This window comes from Anopheles marshallii, chromosome 3 (genome assembly GCF_943734725.1).
Source record: "Anopheles marshallii chromosome 3, idAnoMarsDA_429_01, whole genome shotgun sequence".
NCBI classification, from domain to species: Eukaryota; Metazoa; Arthropoda; class Insecta; order Diptera; family Culicidae; genus Anopheles; species Anopheles marshallii.
Genome location: NC_071327.1, coordinates 27,698,335 through 27,721,142, shown reverse-complemented (window position 1 = coordinate 27,721,142; position 22,808 = coordinate 27,698,335). Strand labels below are relative to the sequence as shown.

At 41.0% G+C, this 22,808-nt stretch overlaps 1 protein-coding gene across 1 annotated transcript; it reads right to left on the bottom strand.

Annotated features, from left to right (window-relative positions):
* Nucleotides 1-1,411: 1,411 nt before the first annotated feature.
* Nucleotides 1,412-10,664, bottom strand: LOC128711418 (CD63 antigen). The gene is made up of 5 exons (XM_053806290.1): nucleotides 10,602-10,664; nucleotides 3,040-3,112; nucleotides 2,805-2,920; nucleotides 2,330-2,716; nucleotides 1,412-1,477 (listed from the first exon to the last, which is right to left on the bottom strand). The coding sequence occupies exons 1-5, from the start codon at nucleotides 10,662-10,664 to the stop codon at nucleotides 1,412-1,414; spliced, it is 705 nt and encodes a 234-aa protein (XP_053662265.1).
* Between the last annotated feature and the right edge of the window lie 12,144 nt (nucleotides 10,665-22,808).

Below are 22,808 nucleotides of genomic sequence, written 5' to 3'. Positions count from 1 at the left end.
AATGAATGCAAAACGTGTGTCCGTGTGCAGTAAGTGTGGGACCTAAATTGTATTATTCTTATTCGCACCAGCAACAATCGACACTCTCTACTATGTGTAAATTACTTTCAAATCGTGCGTTTCCATCGCTTCCATTTCAATTCTGTGCAATTCTTTGCTGTAAATTTAGCTTAGCTTTTAAATTGCATCGATACGCCACCCATCCATCTTAGCCAGCGGTAGAAGCCAGCACAAGTAAACATATGAATGAATAATATTATGAATGTTTTTCGATTTTCTATTTCCCGAAATCTGTAGCTCAAATTCTACACAAACAAGCTACGAAAAAAGAAATGTTTTCAATTTCAATTGGGTCCACCCAACACTCTTATGATTGCAAAGTTTGGATGTGTCTCGACCGTATTTTTAACTGGGGTTAGGGTGTTCTACGACCATATTTGGCAATAAGCAGTATATTGGCACAAATATAAGATTCATGCAGCAGGATGTTGTTCCGGAATTTCTAGACCATCTAAAGCAAAAGTAAATTGCGAATTTCGCAGTACGATTAATCTGTTCTTCGACCTAACCTTTTTTCCTTTGCTATTGGTCTCGCATACGATCACGATGTGCAGATAATGTATCATTTCAAAGAGCTATAACTATCCTTCTTTCTAATGCCTCGCAATATTCCCCCTTCATGCGTTACTTAGTAATGATTATATCGGTTAGCATTTGATGAACTGCTGGCTGTTGCTTCTATGGACAAGTTTTCTTCGTGCATGGCACGTAACAGTTTAAAGGGGATTTGGATTTTCATAATATTTTGATAATATTCCTAATCTCCTCTATTGCCCTCCCCGTAAGGTTGAGGTTTTTCTAATTGTTTTGTTTTCTTTTGTAAAAACAACTGCACCGCAGCACACTACACCGTGTCGATATTATTTAGAGCAAAATTATTGATTTTTCCATTTGTTCCCATTCGAAATTTGTTGGCTGGTTGGGAGAGGTGGGACGAGCGACAAGTGATAGTGTATTGGAGGTATTAAGATGCTACAACGCTGCCTTTCATGATCTACAACTTTTACGGTAAACTCTAATTGGGGTTTTCTAGAACATTACAGTACGAGTTGCGGTTGCGCATGGTCAGTCCATCACTCGCAGGAATATTTGAAGTTAAAAATGATTGATCATTAATCCGGTGCTGCAATATGTACTAGGCGCGAACATGATTTCTTCCTCTATTTTGATTTCGGTCTCACAATCGGTAGATAAACAGATTCCTCCCATATCGCGTGAGAGTAATATATGATGATGTTGATGATGGTGTTGGAATTTTTACCATCATGCCTTTCGTTTATCTCCTTGCGGTATTCAAAACGGACCAGATGGGTGTTGTTGGGTAATGTATTGCAGGTGTTCTTTCTTCAATTTAGACAGTCTCGTACTGGCGGCGGAATGACCCATACAGGCAGCAGGCAAGCAAGACAGCAATCAGCTATAAAAACAATGAAACGGTTGAATTAGAACCAAGAGCTACCCATTTATTCGTTATATTAACATTTAGTCTCCTTTTTCCTCCAGTTTCATGCAGGAATCTTCTCTACTGCTTCAGAATATGCGCAATTCATTCATTAGCATCCACACGGTCCCTGATTTTCCCGGGTTTTCGAGAATGTGTGAAGAATGGAGCATCAATCTTTCCTTATGCCCGTGGTAGCATTTTTTCTCCTGGAAAATCCGGGAATTTTCACTCAAAAGATTCCACCAACTGAGAGAGCCTCAGAGTATAGCAAACAACACATACAAAAAAGACGGGCTGAATTGCTTAGATTGTATAACTGACTCCATGTTCGCTTCAACAAATTCTTTCAAACCTCCAACGCTGATTTCCAGCTCGGTGTTTTTGCATGAGCGTAAAGACGATCACAGATTTACGATAGGAAAAGTTTTAAATTCAATAATAGTATGGTTCATCATTCCATTTCCCTAGATTTTAGGATCATCTGAAAAATTTACCAGCCACTTGGGTAAAGTTATACAATAGCCAAAGAAGCTTCGGTTTTGAACAAACATTGCTGTGTTGATTTTAACTTTCCAACAAACTTTAAACAGAGGATGAGAATGGATGGATTGGCAGAAGTGAGAATGGTAGAAATATCAACATAGTCCTGGTAGAAGTTTGAATTGAATTTAATGCGATTCAAATAATTAAACATGAGAGAAAGGATTTTAAACACGCTCTTTGATTGAGCGTCTTTTAGTAGTAATTGATTTAAATCAACTAGTTTGCCACTTTCCATTCCATCTCGATGGCGGGATTATCCCTCCCCCTACACGCATCACTTACCTGTACAATGGCCAATCCGATGCCAATGCCAGCGAGAATGAGCGATTTCGAGCCCAGATAGTTCGACAGCTTCGAGAAGCATCCTTCCGTCGAGGCGTACTCCCTGGTGCACTTGTTCACCCCGATCGGCATCCGGTGGCAGCAAGCCCTCGGTACAGTATCGTTCTTATAGATCGGTTCCCAGTCTTCCGGCCCCTTAATGCCGCAGCAAACCATCTCCGACTGTACGAGATTCCACGCTTCCTGGGCACCCTTGTCGGTGGCGTAGCTATCGAGGGTCTTGTTGAAGCCCTTCTCCAGTATACCGCTGAGCTCTTCGTGCTTGTAGTACCCGGCAATGCCGATACCGATTTCGGCCAGGAACACCAACGCCAAAAAGATCGAAAACTGAAAGCGTACAAAGGGAAAGCGAACAATGATAAACTACTTCACGTTTACACACGACATGCTTTTTGCGAAGCACGTTTCACCTTACCGTGATGATCATGCAAGGACTTTCCTTGGCCGCACCGCAACAACCGAAGCATGCCACCACGAAGATGATGGACCCGATTACGATAAGTACGATCGGGGCGGTCCAGAAATTATCACCTAAAAATAGCACAACAAAAAAGCAAACATGCAACATCACCCGGTATACCGTCACGGAATTGGTTGCCGCTGGGCACAGAAGCGCCACAAAGCGAGAAACAATTATTGCAAATATTTACCGACAAAGTTCGAGTAATGGTAATAATTCGATTGGATGATGGCTCCCGTAATAATGACGACCAGGCCGGTGATCTGCGGAAGAAAATTGGAAAACGGATCAGAAACGGTGCTCGGTGAGTACATAAACGGGGAAAAATCAATCAACCTGATGGGCGTTATATGGCCGGACAAACATCATGGCAAAGGGCTCAGAGACCGTGAAATTAATTGCAAATCGATAAGTGAGCTGTTGGACCACCAAATGAATTTGTACTCGTTACACATCCTTCGTACGTGGAAATATGTGGAAATATCGTGCATCCACAACGCTAACGTAAAGTCACATAATGAAACGTGCCTCTATGAGCTCTATGAATGATGTTTGCGCTCCGAGTAATAGTTTGCAATGATCATTCCCTCTATCCCGCAAACGCACGATCATCACATCGCGAACAAACAAGAATATTGGTCTAAAAAATCTTCCTCCCAACCATATTGCACAAATATATTCCTTGTTTGGCAGACATGGCTACGAAATGAAGCATTAAATCATAATTACGGAAATGGCGCACACACACAACCTCCCGGGATGGAGTAAAAATTGAAACTCAAGAGACCACTCACAACCCGGTTCAATGTCTCTCTCCGGACCGGTTCTAATAAAAGCAAACATGTGCTCTCCTTGGTCGTCCCATCCTATGTAAATCTTCCGACAAAACATCATAAATTTCCATTTACACCTGTTCTGGTTCTTATGTACCGAAAGTAAATTTTATTACGGCGTGCACAAAAAGTACCAAATTTTTAACCACCACCACTCACCAAAAAGGGTAGCAAGTTACGACTTCCGCTGTTGTTTGGGCCAGGGAAGAAAGTAATGATGCTCTTAGAAGACGTATCAAGGTTAACTGCAGAAGCGTTACTACAAACGTAGAAGTTCACAAAGGAGTTCTAGCTTCAAGGTTATCTTTATGCCACTTCCGAGACATGCATTAATCAACATGAAAATACGACGCCCCCACCTTTAATTCATCCCCTGCGTAAGGTTAATGGAAGCTACAAGTCTTGTGGGAGTTTTCCGACGACAGGTTTTCCATGTGAAGAATTTGTTGCATCATTTGAGTGCAGATTCAAAAAACCTTCATTAAAAAGATTGCAGTTAGCAATACATAGTAAATAGATTTCTGATCAAATTGTTTTTTTTTAAATACAAAATACTACATTTTTACAATATTTTTTTGCATTTTGTTCGTGTTCTAGATTTATTTATTATGGCTGAACGCTATTTTTTACCTTTTCCGATATATTTTTGTACTTTTCCAGGTGTTGTTTTTTATGCTCTATTGTAATCTCATTTTAAGTATCATTTAATTAGTTATTTGTTCGTTTACTTATGAAGTTATCGATTTGCTTATGCGTTTTTCAACATCATTTTCTTATTTACATTTCATTGTTACCGATGTGCCGTTTTTATGTTTTAATTTATTTATGTATTATATCCTTTTTATTTATAAATGCGTGCATTTATCCATCAGCTTACACATTTTGAGTTTTTCATGGTCCGATTATTGTATTTGTTTAGAGTACAAAGATGATGAGATATAAAGATTAAAAACTCTCTGTATGGTTGGTAAACTTCAAGTAAGTTAATATTCCATAGATGAAAATTAATGAATCTCCTATCATTTGCAACGAACCATCATTTTAATCTATACATTACTGTTACATATCACCTTCAACGATGTGAGGGTGTTCAAAAAGAAATCCAGCACCTTCCACATAACTAACACCAAGTAAATGCAGCTAAGACAGCGCATTAAGGTTAAGTACTTTCAATCCGGAAGTACTACACGAAGCCAAGGATGGGTGTTTTATGGACTGGAACAACCGGTCCACATCACATGTGGCTGGATCCGATGCAAAACTATCACATTCTGCACACCACATTAGGCATCCACACTTTCTCTCTCTCTCTCCCTCGCCCTTTCCAATGTTCGCCCATGGCTGAGGGAACTGATTTTATCCTGTATGCATCCGGATTAAATCATTGTCTACTACACCACCAGGTGGAGTTTGGGGAGGAAGAAGTGGAGCCATTTGGTGTGGCTTATTGCAGTTCTTCGTACAGGAGGATTAAAATGTGGCCGAGGGCAAAGTGGATGTTTTAGCGTGAAGTTCACAATGTGTCACAGCTAAGGTGTCGCAGCATCCAGGTGTTCCGTTACTGGATGGCGTTGTCGCACTCATTGTACTCTGGAGGCTCGCAAATATCACCGTACCCTTAACCTCAACGACCTTTCAAACGGTGTCGTAATGTGAGGTTGTTCCAGGTTGAATGAGATACACGATATCCCACCGGCACTACACACTTTTGTAAGAGTTTGAAGCGTTTCGTACTTTAATAGGAAATACATTTCATACTTTTTACAACAATCTGTCACCGAGGACCTGACAAAGTACGACACAACTCGCGCTAAAGTGCAAACGAAACAAATAATATCGAAACCATTCCAGAGCGAGTACTCTCGAGAGAACAGCCACCCGCTGATCGGCTGACGGGGAAAAACTAATTTACTCGCCACAATTAATCAATACTTTATAATGAGAAAATGATCAGCTGTCTGCCAACGGATGGTAGCGATGGATGGAAATCGATCTACCCGACCGGGGGGTGTCGCTGAAGATTTTTCCAACCTTTTCTTCAGCCAATACTAAAACTGCTGATGGCAATGCTATTGAAAAAGGGAACAGGAGGAATGCGATGCACTGAACAAAAAATACTTTAAAAAAGAAAACTGAGGTTTTGAAACTAAATATAACATTGTGAAGATGAGTAAATAATATGATTTAATAAACTAAAAAGACTGGTTGTGTTAATCGATCAATCGTTCTAATTTTCCACATCATTATCTCTTCGGTTCACTTTCTATTGTTCACCCAAATGCCCGCTACTGTACGCGTGTCCGGACGAACAGCGCAATTGATGAAGTTATTGGACTGGTTCTGTCAACACGAAACAGGCAGCAAACGGTAGATAACAATTGTGACGGCAACAGACGATGTCTATCTATGGCCAACAACAAAAAAAATAGGCACAAAGTTGAACAAGCATTACACGATTGAAGCATAGATAATGTCAAAGTAAGATAACCGTCATGAGTTTCTGGTTTTTTGGAAGCTTTGGTAACAGTTCTGAATGCACCGTGTTCGTTCTTACCAATAGCACTGTGTATCGCAGGGAGCGTCTATTGAATGTGTAAGAAAACAACAAGGGTTGTGCTGTGGAATTTTTATGATGTTGTGATATTTTTTTATGTACTAGTGGTTCGTCGTTGTCTAGTAGAGCCATCTGTCCAGAGCTTATTTCGAAGTTAAAGATAGCATTCAAGGATGGAACTCGTGAACTTAAAACACTGAACGTAGAGTGTCGCATCTGGTTTATTCTCATTTATCACAGACTGCAAACGGATATTTGATATAAAAAATTGGATTAATGGATACCAGTGTTGAATTGATTTGAACTTTTGACCAAATATTCCTGGCTACTAAACCTTAAAACAAATTGTATTCTGGATCTGATCTGGAGTCTGATCTCGCTAATTGGATCGTGTAGTAAACGTATTAACATATTAACAAAACAAATATGTTAAAAAAAAGAAGAAATAAAGAAGACAGTTTCAAGCAGTGATAGTAATTTAGTTAAATAAATTACACGAGTTTCAAACATTAAATATTACTACCAAGCAAGATGATCTGAGCATAGTTTAATCATTTTATTCTGCGTATTAACACTAGAACTACCGGACCAGTAATTTTGACTGAAACGCTTCATTTCCTTTGCATAATTTTTTAATTTCCCATTCCACCATAGCTAATGCATTACTTTTACAATCTTTTCTGTAGTATGAACTCAAAAACGTATTACTGCATAATCCAGGTCTTTAAAATTGTTTGTAAAGTTACCATCAACGAAAAACGCTTGGTAGTTATGGTGTTACATTCAAAAATATGTCCGACTGCTCTTGGTGAACTACAACATAAAAAAAAACTTTAAGCAATGCAGGCCTCTAATCTGATATAATACCAACCGTTTAAACTATTTTAAACTTCCCATCTACCATACTGCATAATTGTTCTTCTCACTTTAGCTCATCATTAGGTCTCATCACCAGCAATTTAGTGTAACACTCATGCAGTCTTCATGTGGCTGCAACGATGCACTGTCCGCCCACTTCACGGTTCCTCTTCCTTTACATTCCACACCAGGAAAGGTAACGCTCAATTAACTCCCTGGAGCTCTCCGTCTACGAGAGCCCCGATCTTCATCTCGGACGACTCCGACGTCAAACTCCGGTGTGTCACAACGGGTAGCTGTGGCAAATTCTTTGTCCGCCCAACAACGGGTTCAGCCCCCGGATTCGAGTGCATAGCATTAGCATATCGGTGGCCGCACACTGACGGCAAATAGATTGACTGATTTGAGTAATCTAATTTTGCACTTGTCACAAGCGCCCCTCCCCTGATCCATCTGCACCGGAGCGAAGCTAGCATTTGCATACGAATGTATGTTCCCCGTTTTCTTTTTTGTTATTAAATTGACCATTCGTTGTAACTTGGCGTGGTACAAATGGATGTGTTTTGAACGAGGAGCTGAGCTAGGAGAAGGTGGAGTAGAGATTTAAAACAAGTTCGATCTAGTTTCGGTGTGGGAAGTGTCACTCATGTCATAATTCCATTTCAGTACGAGAAAGTATGTGAGGACATGCTGTACATATTTTATGTTTTCTTCTGTATTCCATACTGCAGCTGCAAGGTAATTTAAAACTTAATACGCAAACGTCTCTTATTTCAATTCCCAACGCCCATAATAAGCTACACAACAATCATCTTATATACATCTAAATTACAAAACAAAATTCCATTAAAGTAAATAAAATGGCAGCACATTGTTCACACAAACCAGCATAATTTAATAAATAGATCTAAAACACGCTACACACATTCCTGAAACTTCACATTTATCCTCTTCATGTCATGATAAACAAAGCTGATTGAATAACAAATATATGACAGTGAAACGGAAACAAGATCTGCTATCGATAGATATTACCGCCCAGCTCAATTGCCGCTGGGATCGCTTGATATATCCACTCGATAGAGAACCCATCTCATACACTCGCTCACGCTAACTGTACGAAATTCAACGCTCTGTCTGTTAGACACGTCAGAAACCAACGCCACATACACACGAACTTATTCCGGCTATATTAACATTTTAATTAAATTACTTTCACCCACACTTCCGAATACTTTCGACCACCAGAGCTCGTATATGTGTCTCCACAGCGTTTTTGGGGGCTGTTCCACCGGATGGGAGATTTATGCTTTGCGTACCGCGATTGGGATAAACATAGGGACGTGGTACGCCGAGTAAGTTGTCGGTGTACAGGAATGGAGGGAAATTATTACTGGGTGTAATGCAAATTTTGCACAGCCATAAATCAAAAACTCATGAACATGCATGTGTAGGTTCTGGGGGAGAGGGCTTCGAAGAACAAACCATCGGTAAACGTTTACACAAATGTTTTACCCCCGAAACATATGATTTAAGACACTTTTTTTTTTGCTGAGCTGATGTGACCTTTCGTGGGCATTAAACGTGGCCGATATGCGTCGCGGAGGGCATTCGGATGATTTATGGGATGAATAGATGTAAATAATTTAAATTAATAGACCAACGGATGGAGTAAAGTTCCGCACAATGGGAAACTCTTTTAAGCAGGCTTTATTTTCACTGTTCTGGAGTAGAGTTTTCCGTGCAGGAAAGGGAAAGAAAGATAATCTTTATTTACATTTCAACTTTCATTTTTTAAATAATCTCCAGGGAAATCAAATCGAACGAACGCCAATCAAGCTAAAAATGACAATACATTGTTCCGTTCTTCAATGCGAACAGCATGTTAACCTAAATTGAAACATTTTTTTCCGCGTGTCAGCGTTCATTTCTTGGGTATAGATTTGAACTGCAAAAAAATACACACATACACAAGAAAAATTCAGTAGAAAAGCTACCCTGGTCGATCCCATAGGTTCCATGGTCCATTTCATTTAAGCACCGGCTATTACCGGGTAGCCTAGCAAGCTAATACTCGGTCCAGGAAAGCCAACACATTCTCCATGGGAAATATGGCGAATAATTTCCTACTTTACAATTCCTTTTTATCCCAACCCGGTTTTGGGTCGGGTATACACCACCATCACCGCCTTCCGAAATGGAATTTAGAATTAGGCAAATCGTTTTACAGATACGTTCACCACTTTGCACCATCTTTCGGTAAGGTCAAGGCTTCAGGTTTTTTTGTTGTTGCTTCAATCGAAAGAAGTCTGATAACGAAAAGGTATATTGGAACCGTTCTGATCCAATGGTTTAGCCTCATTTATTTTTTCGTTACAGAAAAACCAAAACATTACATGAAGTACCTGTTTTCCCTGAAGGTCATGCACAGCAGCTGCACCAAATTGAACGGAAGCAGGAAAATTTTTAATCAACGTGAAGAAAGTAGAATTTTCATGAGGAATTTTCTTGTTGGAACACACAAAAATGAGTTCCTTCAGCATTGCTGAATACTCATATTATGGATAAAGTAACTTAGTTTTCAACAATATTTAACCAAATTATACTTTTATGTTAAAATTTTTTAAAAAAATACTGAGATTTTCACGAAAAAAAAGCATAGATATTACTGAACCTAAAGAATTATTTGTCTATAAGTAACTCTCAATTTTTGGTAATTGGATAAAATAACCGTACTACATGGTGTTCAGTAAGTTTACGATGGATACATATAATTAATTTAATTAAGCAAATTCAAAGTCCATAAAAACCAAATGCGAATTGAAAACACAACCTACACCACTGCATCAAACAAACGGTTATTGCCCAAAACTTTGCTTCCTGCTGTACGAGGTTGCCTACACTGGTGTTCAAGCCTCGAGCCACGGTGGGGAGGAACCGAATATCACCATCGAATATTGAGAAGCTGATTTGGTTGCACTTCTCGTTTACCTTCCATTAGGGTAATTGATTTTAATCATATACCCGGATGCGGTGCAACCCACTACAGCAGACCGTGACGATGGCACGGTTCTGTACCAACCAGTCGTCGTACATAATGAATCTTCTCTCTGTCTCAGTGAGGTGTGCACAGTCGAAGTTGCTTAGCTGTCGCGTATTTTAATGACTCGTGGTGAGTGGTTGCGCCATAGGCAACCATTCGTATACTGCACCAACTCGCTAAGCTGCTGCTCCATGTATAACTTTGATGGCAAAAGTTAGCAACAGCAAGGAATGGAACAGGTTTCGTGAGGCATTTTCCCAAACCTCAAATGCAACGGTTTCGTGGTTTCAGAACTAGAAAGTTACGCGACTCCCGGAGTACTTTCAAATCGAATCAGTAATAATTTACTTCACCCTTCAAATCATAGCACAGTGGGAAATTGGGTGAAGTCCTATCAGTTTGAACCGTTGCGTTGAATGAACGCTGTCTATTTCATGTTTCGTTGTCCTCATAGGAAAACTTACCGCGAACAGGAAATTGAAGAAAAACACCAAATAGCGCACGCACGATATTCCTAACGAAGGCATGTTTGGTTCCTTTTCCCGAAGGCTCTCACTTCTGCTGTAACAATAGAAGAAAAGAAGTAGAGTTAATTTTAAAACGTGTTGATAACGGAAGGAAATAAGTAATAATAAATACATTTTTTAAGTTATGTTATGTAACTTAGCTGATAGGAACTTTACACCTCGTTTGATAACCAGCGGGAGCCTTTCCAAACGGAAAAAAAGCAACAACAAAACCGGAGACGTTCTTCGCGAACAAAGAGAGTTATTGGCTTGGCAAAGTTTTCCCTTCAAGTTATGGCATGAATATATTTACCATTAGCAGCCCTCCTGTGAGTCGAATAGAATTGAAAAAGTTTGTTTTTTATACGTGAAACATTAAGCCAGGACACTGAGCCAGTAACAATGTACTGGAAAATTTTCACTCGGGTCCACTAACTCACATAACCATTAGATGATAAAATGACAAAGAGAAATGCATGGTTACTAATCAAATAAATGTAATGGGGGGGTTTTGTCTTGGGTATAATTTTCACGATAGTAAAATAAAAAAACAAAGATTACCGCTGTATTATTTAAGAGCATAAAAACCATGAAACTCTGCACGGGAAAACATACAAAAGCGAGAACGTTTTGATGTGCGGATGTGTTTTCAAACGGTACACTTCCCACCGGAAGGCGGAGAGCCTCCATTTGGAGGTGTAATTTGCACATCAAATACACACCCAGGTATTGCATTTCAAGCCTTTTAATCATCGGTTGGACAGGAAAAGGATCACTTTTTTTTATTCCATTGGAAGCCATGTACTGTAACAACCGAGCGCATACCAAGTTCTTGGTACTCTCTGTTTGTTCCGAGCCACATGTATCGGAGGGGATGATAAAGAGGATTTGTCACACAGTGAAACGTTACATTCTGACACGATACCTTCTCGTTACTTTGTTAATTAAATTAATCCTTTCCACATTTTCCAGCTAGCAGTATAAACGGCGATGAATTAAAATGGATTGGCAGTTAAATGTGCTGCGAAGCTTTAAGCGTTCTTGAAATTGTTAATTAGCCAGTCTTTGATGTCGTTACCATTAGTCACATGTGGTATGCGGCTAAATGCTCTCCACTTCCAGATAAATGGGTAAAATTGCCGCTGTTCCGGTTGCTTTAAGGAGGCTAATTAATTATTATTATTTATTCATTGCATTTGTTCAAATTTTGTTCGAACACACCAAATTATGTTTTCAACCAAAAAAAAATGACATTTTAAAAGACATTTTAAATCAAACAAATACGCCTCTATCGAACTTTGCCGAAAAAAAGCATACTTGTGGCACATATATGCACAACAAGCGCTCCCGTAGATAAAAAGGCTTATTTTTATTTTTCTTTTCTAGATAATCTCCATGAATAATGCAAACCCCAAATAGCAAACATATTTTTTCCGAACTATTCGGAATGTTGATCAAAGAGTTAAGATTGGTCACCGAAAGAAGAACAAACCTTCCGGCCACAGTGCTTTTTTACCGTGCCTTTATTCTCCCCAACTTGTTTGCATTACCTAACCGACGAGTTATACTAAAAACAACAGCCCAAAATACTTATAACATCTTTAGTGTTGTTCCGTTTTGTTTCACTGCCGGTTGGTTCGACGCGAGTGTAATAAGGATACGGATTATATTTCTTATGCACAGATTTTGTTTTTGGGACGAAACAGCTTTTATTCGCCTGTTTTCATTCAGCTGACAGATCCCCGCACTAGAACAGTTTCGCTGATTTCTTTCAGGTTAGAATGCGAAACAAAAACAAAACCAAAAGGAAACCAAAATGAAGTAACTTTCTTTCCTTCCCGCGGTCGAGATCTTTTACTAGCAAGTTTCGTGTTCCCAGTTGACTGTCGTATGTCATTCCACTTCGCCACAAGATTTTCCTCCCTTCCAAACGGACGAACGCCACGGGCCGAAATCTACCCTGAATAAACAAACAAACATGATGAGAAGAATTTAATCTTCAGCAGTCTAAGGCAAAGTAATTGAAAATGCCAGGAAAAAAAAGCGATGCCAAATTTGGTTTGAGAAAACGTGGCAAAAGGGACCGAGAGTCATAAAGAAAAGGAAAAAGTCAGGTTCTTTATCGTGTCCTGCGAGCGTAGTTCTGCTAGCTCGCGAACGAAAACAACCCATCCAGAGGCGCAGCAGCCGAATAAACTTGCCATTTTATCCTGGCACGCTGGTTTCACTTCCGCAATTTAGGCTGTCTAACTAACTGAACGAAGTGGCAAAGTTGAATGAATTCATAAGCTTTAACGGGTAGAAAAAAAAGGAAGCTTCCTTGATAAACTTCTACTCCGGTGGATAGTGGCCTGACAATACATACATACTCAATATTGATCAATCGTTCTGTACGAAAAACGAATGAACGACCAGAACGTGGATATCATCTTTCATCTGGAAGTGATGAACCACACAGCTTTAAGGTGCTCTATTTTTTCGGCGAAAGCATGAGTTCCCGAGAACCTGTTGAAGTGACGAGGTTCTGCTCTGCTTTCGTTCATCTTTGTAACGAACGCTTGTTCGGCTGTGTCACAGCGGACATACGTGCTGCAATTGTACTAATAGGAATTGTTTCAAGCTTACATACTGCTATGATTGCGGTTGTATAAGTATCAGAGATGTGCAGCCCTTTCATCTGCATTATATTGCGAACGTATTGAAATTGTTCGTAAATTGATTTTATTATTTTTCAATCAATTAAAACATTCCTGGAATGCATAAACCCAAACAATGGTAAACCACCATGCGCCTCCATTTATTTCACCAGAAGCGTAAAGTGATATTTTAATTCGGGAAACACAGCAAAGTAAAGGATGAATACTTATTTAAAAAATGGAAAGTAGAAGTAAGCGTTATAAATTAGCTAAATTTTTATTTTTTCTACATATAATTGACCAAGAATGCCGAGTACTCCCGGGATAAGGTGACCTTTGCGAATGTGAATTGTATCTTAGATTAAGCTACCTTTAGTTACAAGCAAGAACGGCCTAGAAGTTCTTCTAAAACAAAAGGAAGTTGATCTAGAAGTTGAGTAAAGAAAATAAAAATTACCAACAAGATATTTTGCGTCATAAATAAATACTGCTTGGATGATATCTGGAGTAATTATCAAACCGTTCCCGTGTTAAGATGCGAAAAAGAAATGGATATGCATATTAGTGATGACATGCACAAACTAGGTAATATTATGCCAATTACAGCAGTATATTATTTCACGAATGAACTTTAAAAAAGAAAATAAATATAACTGTTCATATACAAACAAACACAAACAAACTATTTGATTAAATTAAATTTACATGGGATGGATAATTTTTCATGCTGTCCTGGGACCTTTGTACCATAAATCAAAGCACGTTTTTGTATAATTGGCTAACGTATCATTCGATGGCAAAACGGTATATCCATACAAACGTTTCTTTCTAATCATTCCTATTCCACCCGCGATTGAATGCTATCGACAGAGTCAACCCAAGTAAAATCGGTAAATAATTCAAAACGAGTGCTACACCTTATGAATATTCCATTAACCCCGATCGAACCTCAATTGCCTCGGTCTAACGACACAGGCACTCGTTTGAATGCTGACGTTCCAAACATCGCCCAGTCACGCAACACTCGACACATGACGGGACAGGCTAAAACTGTACGATACGCTACAGGTACCAGAACCGAAACCAATCCATCGATCGGAAAAATCGTTTTCTAATTTAAATCCCTCCCAGAGGCTAGAAATTGGCGTCCAGTATGCGCGTCCGTACGGTTTGCACTGTCACTTACAAAATGGACTGCCCGGAATGGAATGGCACCGTAACCGGGGCACTGACAGTAACACCGTGCACATGTGCCGTGCTGTTGGATTCCACCAACACAGGACAGCTTCTTCTGAATGTCCAAATGCGAAATCTCCCATCAGAGCGCGACGGGCACACGACTTCCGGTGGGATTTTACGACATTCGAGGGCGCCGTCCAATGGAAAGAGAGGAAAGCAGCGGGACCCATCTGTGCTCTGCTAGAAACAACCCATGCGTCCCCCGGATATTGCTTGTAAGAGGAGCAAATCCAACCCCGGTTTCGAAAAAAAGTAAAATAAACGGTAACCAATCGAGGGATCATTCTAACTTCAGCATGGGGAAGAATGGTCCGCAGGGTGACGAAGGGCGGGATATTTTGCTTGCAAAACTCACGAAACACACTTAAAACTGGATTCAATCAAGCAATATTCGTGCTATCCAGAGCGAATCTGAAGCTTCGTTTTGATCGTTAACACAATAGCTAAACCATGCTGAACCGTTCGAAAATCTGCTGAATATCGATATTGGAGATGTTGTTTTTTGTTGTACAAATCTTCCCAAAGGATGGGATTTCAGTTTGACGTGTTTGGATGGTATATATATAACTTTGAAATGATTGACATTACCTTAAAAGGTATGTGAAGGTATTAAGGTTAGCTAATGAGGAAGAAAATCATAAGTGAAGAGTAGTTCAAGACTTCCTATAACTTTTCTAAATTGCAGTATAAATTTATTCTTATCGATGAATATTTATCAATTTATTTATTTTTTTTAATATACAAACTGTAAGATTGCGATATATTTTCCAATTTATCATATTTTCTAAACACGTCACCAAAGTTTCTTCAACAAATCCAACGAGAAACTCTGTCGTTTCCAAAAATGCTTTCATACATCAAAGTGGATCACAAACGAGCTTTACTGATGTAAAAAAAAAACATAAAGTCATCTCATTACCGAGGGCATCATCATCATCATCATCATCAAACAGATATGATCTGAAAGCAGCTTAGCATTGGCATCGGTATCTATATCACGGCAATCTGATCGACAATTTGAGGTGAACATATCACACGGATCCAAAAAAGGAAAGAGTTAAAAGCACACACGCAAACGAAAACTCAAACAGCTCACAGAAAGTTTCATGTCTTAGGGAAAAAGGAATTCCAAAACGGAACGACACCGAATATCGGTTCGCATGTGATTTGTCCAAATATTGGTGTTTCAGCATTGACAGCGAAAAGAAAAAAAAGACTATGCCCCTATATTGAGAGTGTGTGATATTTGTCCGCAACAGGGAAAAAGTATGACTGCAAACCGATGTCCACTGAAGCGTTGTTCTTCAATCGATAAATCCAATACTCTTTCCGTTTCATGAGAAAATGGTAGCTTTTTCATTTTAAAATGTAGCACTTCTTCATTTGACAAACGATGTGCCGGTAAAGTATGGTATATGAATTGCTGTTCATACTCTACAATATCAGTTCCAGCGGCCATTACGCTTAATGCTGGTGCACATATACTTTGATTTTTTAAACATATTTTTGCACCATTTTTATTATAAAGTTGATGACCAAACATGTTATGGGTGGGAAGATAATAAATAAACGTGTCAGCAAGCATGATTTATGTGTTGTGAGACACTCGAGGTTGTTTCTTTTTTGATGTTTTGCATGATTTATGAAATATATGTTTTAAGCACTGCCGAGTCTCGATGGCATTGATGATGTGTCGCAGTGTCTATCACACGTTATCAATACAACGATCAAAGGGTGAAAATTGGACACTCTTTCATGTGGCCACCACATGATATGATCAGTTTTATTGTCACTATTTGCAAGAGCGCAATAAAAAGACAACTGTCTACCCACACTTATCTAAAAATATCAATCTTATCAATACTGAGGAGAATGTGGATATTGAGTGTAGGTAAAAACACATAAAATGTACAAGTTTGTACAACTTTTCTCCGTGAAAATGACGGTCTCAAGCAATAATAAGTTAGCAAACACCCAGCTAGATAGTTAAGTTCTTCACATCACCGACACTAATCTGGTCAAAGTTTTTTTTTGATGCTTTTTATTGATTTGACGTCTAAAATACAATTTAATTTCAACGCACGTTACACTTTTAAACGATTGTAGAAAATTTATTTTTTAATTATGATGAAATGCGAGTGATACTTAATAATTTATGATGGGATTACAATGCCTTCCATCGCAATGATTATTAATCTGTTTGTAATTTGCTGCCCTTCGCGAAGTCTTATTAATATTAATGGACATTTAAACAGCAGCAGAACATTGCGCGGTAGCGCAATGGCAACTGAAGAGAGATATATTTTATCGATATAATATTATCTTGATAAAACAATATGTTGAAATATTGTTGGCACAATTCAGAAAGCTTCGGTTGTTGTTTACCAGCTGTCATCTGGTGGTCGATTCGATCTTGATGTGCGATCGATATGCAAAGAGTCGTGCTACCGATCGCTAGATGGCGCTGGCCACTCCTGAGTGGAAAGAGATAACAACTGCGTGGGAGCGAAGCAACAAATGGACGCGGGGCGAACGAATCAGAGAAAAGGGCAACCCAGGTCATAAGGTTCAGGGACAACCGGCGCCCGATCAGCTGGTTGACGAAATATTACTGAGGTAGTAGCAAAAGTAATCGCCGCGAAAGAAGACGTTTTTTAAAGCCTACACCACCTACAGCCCTACAGTGGTTATAAACGTTATTATTGCTAAATAAAAGTCTTTAAAATAAATTCGCGCATAAAAGCTATTTAGTTGCGACGTTGCAACATTCTTTAAAAAACGTTCGCTTAAAAGTGATCAATCGTAAAGTAATACGTGTAAAGAAAATGCCGACGGTCAAGTGCGATTGCGTGAAGTGCGATTTACCAAACGACACGGACGATATGGTGCAGTGCCAAGAATGCAATAAGTGGTGTCACTTTAGCTGTGCCGGGGTAGAAGAAAGCATTACCGAAGCTTTCTGGTTGTGCGACACGTGCAAGGAAAAGGGTGTGGGAACCGCGATAAAGACGCGACGTCCGAAGAGTGAAAAAGCGATGGCGATCGGTGAAAGCTCCAGCCAGCGCCGCGATCCTGCAAAAAAGGAGACAGGATCCTTGGCAGCGTTTGGTAAGAAGCAAGAAGCGCCAACTAAGCCTCTACGGGAAACCAGTGCAAGGAGCGAGTTCCCACCGAAACCACTTTCTAAGTCCGGTCTAAGCTCTACCTCTCGCTTATCGGCGCAAGTAGCGTTAAAACGTTTGGAAAAGGAGCAAGCGCTTAAGAAGCAGATCTTGCTGGCGGAAACTAGCGCGAAAATGGCGGAAATGGAATTACAGCATGAAACGATGCGCAATGCATTACAAGATGAATTGGAAAGCCTGTCGGTGTATTCGGCGGCTAGTAATGGTGACAGAACAACGGAGTGGGTGAAACAGCAGGAGCAACAAAATGACCCAGTGATGTGTCGTCAAGTGGATTCAAGCGTGAAACGTCCCATTCCGCAATGCTCACCACAGCAAAGAACATCGACGCCAGTCGAAATGCATGTACCGAACGCAGCACACAAAGAAGCGCGCAAGCTATGGCCGAAAAAGCTGCCATACTTCTCAGGAAGCCCGAAGGAATGGCCGATTTTTTTGAATTGTTACCGAGAAGCAACCACTGCCTGTGGATTTACTGACGGGGAAAACACCATACGTTTGGTGGAGTGTTTAAGGGGTGCAGCTCGAGATGCAGTAGAGTCCAAGCTAATGCTACCAAACGCCGCGCCACTCATTATAAAGACACTGGAAAAACTTTTCGGAAAACCATCGGTCTTAGTGAGACAGCTAATAGAGAAGGTGAAGAAAATGGAGGCACCGAAAGCGGAAAAATTAAATGATCTGGTCACGTTCGGATTAGAAGTGCAAAACCTATGCAATCATTTGCGGATGAACAACATGCATAGCCACTTCAACAATCCAGTATTATTGGAGGATTTGGAGGAAAAACTGCCCGCTTCCCGACTTTTAGAATGGTCTCGATACCAGGAGCAGTTCGAAGAACCCACCTTAAAGGAATTCGGAGCCTTTATGGAAACGTTAATAAACGAAGTGTGTAAAGTGTCGGTATACGTTCCACCAAAAGTCGATCGAAGAAAGTTTTCATCTCTTCACGTGCATGCTGCCGAAGCGGAACCGTCAAAGGAGGTAACGTGCAGTTCGCAAATATCCGTCGTGGAATGTTTAGTTTGCGCCACCCAAGGACATGGAGTCAAGTTTTGTGAGAAGTTCAAGAGAATGAACCTGAAGGAACGACTGGAAATTGTGGCGAAACTGCAACTTTGTTCAACGTGTCTCAACCGGCATGGATCTAAACCATGTCGTTCACGATTTACATGTCGAATTCAAGGCTGCAAGGAGCGACATCATACGCTGCTACACGGTGAGCGGAAGCCGACAAGTGAAGCCGTTCAACACCACGCACATCACCACGAGAGACAACAAGTGTTCTTCCGTATCGTGCCAGTTACGGTTCATCAAAACGGACTCAGCATCGACACCTTCGCGTTCCTCGACGAAGGATCCTCCATCACTCTCGTGGAAGCCGGACTGGCTTCTCAACTGAACCTGAACGGGGAGGTGGAGCCACTGGAGCTACGCTGGACAGCCAATGTGACGCGAAAGGAAGACACATCGCGACGTGTGAGCTTCGAGATATCAGCGAGAGGGGAGGAGCGGCGCTATTATATAGCGGCCGCTCACACTGTTAACGAGCTAAGTCTTCCGTGCAATAACGGACGTTATTACAATACATTGATAAGTTCTTTTACACACTTGCAGGATTTGCCGTCAACTACACTGGGAGACGCAAGGCCAGCCCTGCTAATTGGACTTCAAGATGTGGACCTCATCAAGCCGTTGGAGACTCGTTTTGGCCAACCCAACGAGCCGATTGCAGTGAGGAGTGCTCTAGGTTGGGCTATCTATGGCCCGAATCAAGTGAGTGCCGGTAAAGCTGAAGTAGACGTTCTTGTAGTGCAATGTTCCCGCGACAATAACCGCGAAGAGGGAACAAACAGCGGTCTTCTCCCTAAGACGCCAGTTGAATACTCCCGCGAAACCAAACGCGATGGGGGAGTGAACGTGGACGCGGAAAAGGATGAAGTATCCCAACAACACTCGACGAACAAGCATCTTAGTATATCAGCTTTGCCAGTCAACCACCACTTAGAAACAGTAAGAGATTGTTCCCGCGACGAATCTCGCGAAGAGGGAACCGGCAAAGACGACTCCAACCGTGAATTAAATGAGATACTACGGCAACAATTCTTAGTTGAAGACGTTGGAACGTACATTGGCTCCGTTGCAGAACCCACCGATATAGCCAGAGCCAAATCAATACTGAAGAATTCGTCAGTTAAAATAGACGACAGGTTCACAACAGGTCTTCTCTGGAAAGACGATAACATATGTTTCCCTGATAGCAAACCAATGGCAATGAAACGGTTATTCGCTCTAGAAAAGAAGTTAAGCAAAGATCCTGATTTAAAAAGAGAAGTACATGAGCAAATTAAAGTTTACGTCAAAAAAGGGTACGCGCATAAAGCATCGCCAGATGAGCTTAACTCAGTGGATCAAAAGAGAGTGTGGTACCTCCCATTAAACGTCGTGACTCACCCAAAAAAACCAACGAAAAGGCGTCTTGTGTGGGATGCAGCAGCAAAGGTCAATGGAGTGTCCTTAAATTCGCAGCTTCTAAAGGGACCCGACTTACTCACGATGTTGCCGGGAGTATTATGTGTATTCAGACAAAGACGGGTTGCATTTGGTGGAGACATAGAAAAGATGTTTCACCAAATCCGGATTCGAAGCGAGGACACCCACAGCCAACGATTTATGTTCCGGTTCGAGGATGATAAAGATCCAGATGTGTACCTTATGGATGTTGCTACATTTGGTGCCACTTGCTCGCCATGCTCTGCGCAATACATTATGCATCGTAACGCAGACGAACACGCGACTAAATACCCGATTGCCGCAGCTGCTATAAAACGTTCCACCTATATGGATGACTATTTCGACAGCTGCAATACCAGGGAAGAAGCGATCGAGCGAGCAAAACAAGTTAAGTTCATCCATTCCCAAGCTGGTTTTAATATGCGTAACTGGGTGAGCAACGATCCAACCCTGCTAGAATGCATGGAAGAGTCTAACAACAAACAAAACCCAGTAACCTTTAAACTAAACGAAAACCAAACCACAGTGCTTGGAATGGTTTGGGATCCAAATAAGGACGTTTTTCGGTTCACGTCATCTTGGCACCGAGACCTAAAACCCCACGTTATGGAAGATAAACGCCCCACAAAACGGATTTCATTGAGAGTGATCATGAGTCTTTTCGACCCGTTGGGATTATTGTCTCCGATTTTGATCCACGGACGCTTACTGATGCAAGACCTCTGGAGGACGTGCATTGACTGGGATGAACAAATAGGTGATAATGAATACGCCAAATGGAAAAAATGGATTGCTATGTTACCAATCATTTTCCAACTTAAGATACCACGATGGTACTTCAAAGGTGCCTCACCCATACCACCAGAAGCTGTTCAATTACACGTCTTCACAGATGCTAGTGAGCAAGGATATGGGTGTGTGGCGTATTTCCGACTAGAGATGGGAGACAAAGTTCGTTGCGCGTTAGTAATGTCACGAACCAAGGTGGCTCCCTTGCAACATTTATCAGTACCAAGGCTGGAACTGCAAGCAGCCGTACTCGGCGCAAGACTGATGCACACCGTCTGTGAAAATCATGACATCAAAGTAACGGAAAAGTATATCCATACGGATTCCGAAGTTGTACTTTCCTGGATTCGATCTCCCCCGCGCGAATTCAAACAATACGTGGCTCATAGGGTCGGAGAAATTCGAACACTTACGGATTCGTGTAACTGGAGACATGTACCTACACAAGAAAATCCAGCTGACTGCCTGACTAAATGGAATAGAGACTCGGAAATCAACGCACAAGGAAAATGGTTAAATGGCCCGTCGTTTCTCTACCATCCGAAAGAGTTCTGGCCAGAACAAAAACCCGTGAAACCCACAGTGGAGGAAAAAAGGGAAAGCAAAGTTCATCTTCTCGCTCATGCAGTCTATCCCCCCGACGTACCTTACATAGACACATCCCGCTTTTCAAAATGGACAATACTTCTGAGGACAGTTGCAGTAGTCCAAAGATTCCCATCTAACTGTCGACTGAAGAGGAAAGGAGAATCTATACGAACCCTCATAGCTACCGATAAGCAATCGAAGCTTATCATCAAGGGGCAGGTGCAAGCAAAGATTGTCCCAATAGAGTCAGAAGAATTTCGGCGGTCAGAAATAATCCTATTTCGCATGGCACAAAAGGAGTCCTTCCAAAGAGATTTAAAAACTCTTATGAATGGCGACGAAGATAGGCTAGCCACAAAACCAACTGTGGAACGAACGAGCCTATTGTACAACCTTGACCCGTTTATAGATGAAGAAGGGGTACTTAGAATGGACGGACGCACCGCTAACGCTATTAACATACCCTTCGATGCAAGGTTCCCAATAATCCTTCCCGCTCAACACCATATCACGACACTAATACTACGTCACTACCACGAACGCTACGCGCATGCTAATCGAGAGACTGTAGTAAACGAAGTTCGTCAGCGTTTTTATATACCATGTTTGCGAACAGCTATCGACAAAGTTATGAGATCCTACCAACGCTGCAAAATACGAAAGTGTAAATCACAAAGTCCTCGAATGGCTCAACTACCAACGCAACGACTTACACCGTTTATACGTCCATTCAGCAACGTAGGAGTGGATTACCTCGGCCCAATAGATGTCACTAATGCACGACGAAATGAAAAACGGTATGTGGCTGTCTTCACCTGCTTGGTGACACGAGCGGTTCATCTGGAGATTGCACATAGCCTGTCTACGGAATCGTGCATAATGGCCATCAAAAGATTCGTTTGTAGAAGAGGACCACCGGCCGAAATATTTTCAGACATTGGAACGAATTTTCAAGGGGCCTGCAACGAGCTGAAAAAACAGATGGCAGATGTTAATCTCACCTGTGCCGCTACATTTACAAACACTTACACTACGTGGTCTTTCAACCCCCCATCGGCGCCGCATATGGGTGGAGTATGGGAACGTTTGGTACGGAGTGTCAAAGAAGGATTGAAAGCGTTAGATGATGGAAGAAGGTTGAACGATGAGATTTTGACAACGGTGCTGATTGAAGTAGAAAGTTTGATAAACTCTCGCCCACTAACATATATGCC

What these genes read in the sequence shown, in the direction of transcription:
- LOC128711418 (XM_053806290.1), bottom strand. Translation starts at nt 10,664, where the DNA reads ATGCCTTCGTTAGGAATATCGTGCGTGCGCTATTTGGTGTTTTTCTTC. An exon ending in GTCCTTGCATGATCATCACG is followed by an intron (nt 2,717 to 2,804) that starts GTAAGGTGAAAC and finishes GTACGCTTTCAG; the next exon opens with TTTTCGATCTTTTTGGCGTT. An exon ending in TCGGATTGGCCATTGTACAG is followed by an intron (nt 1,478 to 2,329) that starts GTAAGTGATGCG and finishes TTGTTTTTATAG; the next exon opens with CTGATTGCTGTCTTGCTTGC.